This window comes from Mesitornis unicolor, unplaced genomic scaffold (assembly GCF_000695765.1).
Source record: "Mesitornis unicolor isolate BGI_N332 unplaced genomic scaffold, ASM69576v1 scaffold19515, whole genome shotgun sequence".
Lineage (NCBI taxonomy): Eukaryota > Metazoa > Chordata > Aves > Mesitornithiformes > Mesitornithidae > Mesitornis > Mesitornis unicolor.
In genome coordinates this window covers 70,151-75,184 of record NW_010187727.1, presented here as the reverse complement: position 1 = coordinate 75,184, position 5,034 = coordinate 70,151, and the positions used below count along the sequence as shown (strand labels likewise).

Sequence of the window (5,034 nt, the reverse complement as noted above, 5' to 3'; positions counted from 1 at the left end):
GAGAAGGGAGCATGAGATGATATTCCAGAGCGAGTGAAACTCCCAGAGAATTGGAAAGAGTCAAAAGCCCAGCACCTGTGCTTGCCTGAAAGGGCTGTGTGGCACAAGGAGGAAGGCCACTGACGAAGGAGGGGGTTGCATCCCTCCTTTTCTGCCCACTACAGAGTGAAAGTAGAGACAGACTGCAGACCCCTAGGACCCTGGAGATGCCTCCCTTGCACTGGCCAGTGACACCGGCCCGAGGGACCCCCCAGCCATTGGGTAAAATTCCTCCCTGGTATAAGCTCCCAGGTCTCCTTGGGCAGCTCTGCTCCCCTCCCTAGCCTGGTGATTATCCAGTAAGCTGCTCATGCCAGCTCGCTTTTTATAAAAGCATCTCTAGATTTCAGGCTGGGGTTTATTTGTTGAGTTTCTCTGAACTTTTCCTTTCTCCTTCCTTCCTGCCAAGACTCGGAGGTGGTACAAGCCCTGGAAGTAAATAGAAAATGCCAAGCTTAGGTTTTTTAGGTCACTGTAAACTACACACTTATCTGCTTCCAGAACACATAAGCCATAGGGTGTCATCTTGGGTCAACACAGAAGGATAAGGACTAGAAAGGTGGTTTTGGCTGTAGATATGAATAAATGAGGATCACATATGGGAAGTATATTTTTGTTTTCAAGCAGTCTTCTTTATGTCAGAGCCCTTTTCCTTTTTCACCAAAGGATCCATATTCTTCTGGCAACAAAGATCTTTTTATATCACTGGGTTTTCACATTCTGTCCAGCAGCCTATCATAAGAAAGCACAAATCTACTAAATAGTAAAATGAGGGATTATTTCCACTCATCTGTTGACAGACATTTCTCCAAATTGGATCAAATGATTAAAGGTATTAGAATGACGTCTTGCAGATCCAGATCAAATCATTTGAAACCTTGAGACTGTTTCTCCTTTGCTTGGAAGGAACCACCAGAAATAGTTGTAGGTGGTAATTGCCCATTATTCTCACTAATGTGAAATTGTTAATTTGGATCTTTGAATATTTTACTGGCTTGAATCCTTACTGGGGGTGCTCAAGATGGAAGGACCATGCAGTGGCTCGCTTCCTGCTGTGCCATTTGGGGTCTCTTCCAACGCCTGAATGGTTCTTCCTCGAGTCGCTTACGTGGAGAAGAGGGGTCCAGGCTGTGAAATCTTCCAACATCTCACACTACGAAGATGGCACTGCTGAAAGTCAAATTCAACCAGAAGAAACGAGTAAAATTAGCACAGGGACTATGGCTCATGAACTGGTTTTCAGTGTTTGCTGGAATCCTTGTGTTTAGCATGGGGTTGTTCCTCAAAATTGAACTCCGGAAGCGAAGCGAAGTGATGGACAATTCTGAAAGCCACTTTGTGCCCAATTCTTTGATATTGATGGGTATATTATCCTGCGCCTTCAATGGTTTTGCTGGCAAAATTTGTTACGATTCTCTGGATCCCGCTAAATTTGCCAAGTGGAAGCCTTTGCTGAAACCTTATCTGGCTCTATGTTTCATCTTTAACATACTAATTTTCTTCACTGCTTTGATTTGCTTTCTCATGCGGGGCTCGCTGGAGAGCACGCTGGCCCAGGGGCTCAAGAACGGCATGAAGTTCTACCGGGACACAGACACCCCCGGAAGATGCTTCATGAAGAAGACCATCGACATGCTCCAAATTGAGTTCAAATGCTGTGGAAACAGCGGCTTCAAAGATTGGTTTGAAATCCAGTGGATCAGCAACAGATATCTGGACTTCAGCTCCAAAGAAGTGAAAGAGTAAGTGACTTAGTGGGGTTTGAGTCACATACTATCAGTATTTGATCAGTATTATACTAGAGAAATGTAAATTGAAACAGGCACTGACTGGAGGGGGTTTTGTATAAAATGGGATTTTTCTCTGCTCTTGCTTAATAAGCATCCCAAACATTCTGCTAGATTGCTTCCTCTCTGACAAATTCCTCTAACATGATCCAGAACATAAAATATAAATGCCCAAAATACAATTCTCACTCTTATGCAGTGCGGTGTAGACAGACTTAATAGTATTTTTTACTGCCTTTTAGCTCTTTATAAGCCCATTATGCTGAGCCTCACATACCTACTCACAAAATCAACAGTGAAATATCAGAACTTCACTATTCCTAAAGTAGATTTCAGTGCGACTTATTAAGTTCCTAAAAAAAGACTTCCTTGGAGGTATGCTGCTGACACCACTTTTAAAACTCTACTTTAGATATTGGCAATTAATTAATCTCATGGAAACAAATAGAAACAGTAACATTTTACCAATAACTCATGTGTTTTAAATCCTTAAGATTTCTAATTTTATTTTTATATTCACTCAATGGATTGCTTCAGTGCTGAGATTATATTGAACCATCAACACCTGTTAATGTTCCTAGCTTTACACAGTGTCCCTTGTAGCCAAACACATTTTAAGCTCTCTCCTGTATAAAAACATGTTAAATATATGTAACTATTTTTTCTAAACCTGACCTGAAAACAGTGCTAGTTCCCACTGTACAAACCAGAACAGATTGTTGACCAGAAACACCTTAATGGCTCTGATGTCAGTGCCCAAAGAGGCAGTAATCTCAAAATCAGGTTAGGTGGAGTAAGCGCAGTAGAAAATAAACGCGAGGACAAATGAACTTTTGAAATTAAAAAATGAGCATTGAGCATAAATGCCCACAACCTTTTAAAAAAAATAAGAATTGGGGGAAGAGATTGCTATTCAGAACATCGTTCATTAACGTTCGTACTCTGTGGTTGTGCAAAGGGTCTTGTAAACTGGAAGAAATCTGCTTCTTAAATGTACTGGCCATGTTAAAAATGTCTGAAATAATACTGAAAAAGACTTTATGTATCTCTTGGGATCCCTGCCTGGCTGTGTAAATGACATTTCATTTGTGTGTCTCTCCATGTATTGTTCTGACTCGTTCAGTGGCCTGGTTGTTTCTGTGGTTCTGAATTAGGTCTTTATGGTGAAAACTGTTACAAGGCTTAACCTATTGCACTGCAGGGTTATAACAAATACATTCCCTATTTAATAAGGGAGTATTTGCATGGCGATGTTCACCTTGCCAGCATTATATGGAGATTTGAGAGCTGTAACTTAATCCAGCAGCAGTGGAAGGGTAAAGCACAAAGGGAAAATGAGGTTATATTGTCCTTAATAAATGATGTCTTGTTTGGGAGTGAGACAATTTCTTTGTACTACCAAGGCAGGAAACAGGGCATTAAAAATCCACAAATGGATGTTAATGAGCGAATTCAAGGTTTGAACTATGCAGTGATGCACAAGCTCTGCTCACGTTCCTGGTGGGATATTCTTGCCCCTTTGAAGTCAATAGCGGAGTTTTCCTTAATTCCAGGGAAGGTGGGAGTCCACCCCCTACAATGTGATTTTTATATTCCTTGTAGAGGTAAAGCCTGATACAATCTCTCTGAAAGTGGTGAAGCATTTACACATCAGTGGGAATTAGACCCAACTCAGAGCATGTATTACATCTAAAGATAAAACCTCAACTGCATTTGGCATTTAGATATATTTAGGTCATGTCTGCAAAGTGGAATTTTGCTCCACCAGGCTGTTGCAATCACCTCTCTCTCTCTATGACACAACTTTAAAATATCCATATAGAAATCTACAAGTGACTCTTAGATTTTTTTTTCAACTTTCTAGATCACTGGGGCTCTCCATTCTGTCATTTTCTAAGCAGAACAGCATTTGTTAGAGTTGTAGTCCTCTTATAGTCTTTTTTATGCAGTTCCAGTGAAACTCTTTGCCTTCTAATTATCTCTCATCTAAACATCTTAGAAGACACTGGACTAAATGACTGGTTATGGGAAGCAACCACAAATGAACGATAGTTGGGGAGGTCCTGCAATGACTCCAGAAATTTTTTGGCATCCTGTTGCTGAAGCACATTTCGTGTTTTAAATACTAGCAACCTTCCCAAGCTGAGAATAAATGCATAACCCCTTCCTGGAGCTAACATCGTCAATGAAAAGCTATTAGGTTTGTTGGATCAATGGTTTAGCTGGATATGGTGGGTCCTAAGGCTGTTGTGGGTCCTTTTGCAAGCTCAGGTCATCTTCAGTGGTCCCTTCAACCCTAACTGTGCCATCATCACGCTTTCCTGACTACCCCCGCTGAAATTTCTCTCTGCCATTTACTGTTCTTAAAAATTAATTTATTTGAAGAAGTGACCCGAGAGGGCACGTTTCCATCTTGAAGACTTAATAATAGACTTAGTGTAGCCTTGACATAGAAAGGGATTTCAGGGAGGAAAAACACCTGGGACAAATGCCATGGTACAAACAGGGGAAGTGGAGAAATGGCACGACCAGGAGGCACCATGGAAGATCTGTTTTGCCTTTACTTCCCTTTCTCATGCATGTTTGCTTCGGTATATCTTTTCTTATATGTATGTGTGTGGGGGTGGGTGTATTCACACTTCCTTCTGCCCTTGCCTATAGTCGGATCAAAAGCAACGTGGATGGGAGGTACTTGGTGGACGGCGTCCCTTTCAGCTGCTGTAACCCCAGCTCCCCAAGACCCTGCATCCAGTACCAGGTCACCAACAACTCAGCTCACTACAGCTACGACTACCAAACGGAGGAGCTCAACCTCTGGCGCCGCGGCTGCCGGGAAGCCCTCCTGAACTACTACAGCAGCATGATGAGCTCCATGGGTGCCGTTGTCCTCCTTGTCTGGCTTTTCGAGGTAATCCTCTCCCCTCCAGCCCTGGTTTGCTGAAATGCCAGCTCCCAAGGGACAGAGTGGATGTCTAAGTTAAAAATCTATTTAAAATAAATTGTCCGCCGCCATTCTCTGGCTGAGAAAACATCTAATAGCGAACATCTGCATAAAACCTGAAAGGTCCCAGGCTGGAGACACAGCTGGGAAGCATGGGGTGTGGGTTAGATTGCAGACCCCCTCCTTCAGAGCAAGGGGTCAGAGCCTCAAGTATTCCACAGCAGGAGGGGAATAAAAGGACTGGGTTTTGAGCCAAATGCAGGGTGC

The 5,034-nt window shown here is 42.5% G+C and overlaps 1 protein-coding gene across 1 annotated transcript in view; it reads left to right on the top strand.

Moving 5' to 3' along the window:
- The first annotated feature begins 583 nt into the window (after nt 1–583).
- The window catches only part of PRPH2 (peripherin 2 (retinal degeneration, slow)), an 11,033-nt gene continuing 6,582 nt past the window's right edge, over nt 584–5,034 (top strand). Inside the window, exons 1-2 of the mRNA XM_010185560.1 lie at nt 584–1,781; nt 4,488–4,734. Of these exons, the coding sequence (XP_010183862.1) occupies nt 1,201–1,781; nt 4,488–4,734 (828 nt within the window). The 5' untranslated portion in view covers nt 584–1,200. The remainder of the gene's footprint in view (nt 1,782–4,487; nt 4,735–5,034) is intronic.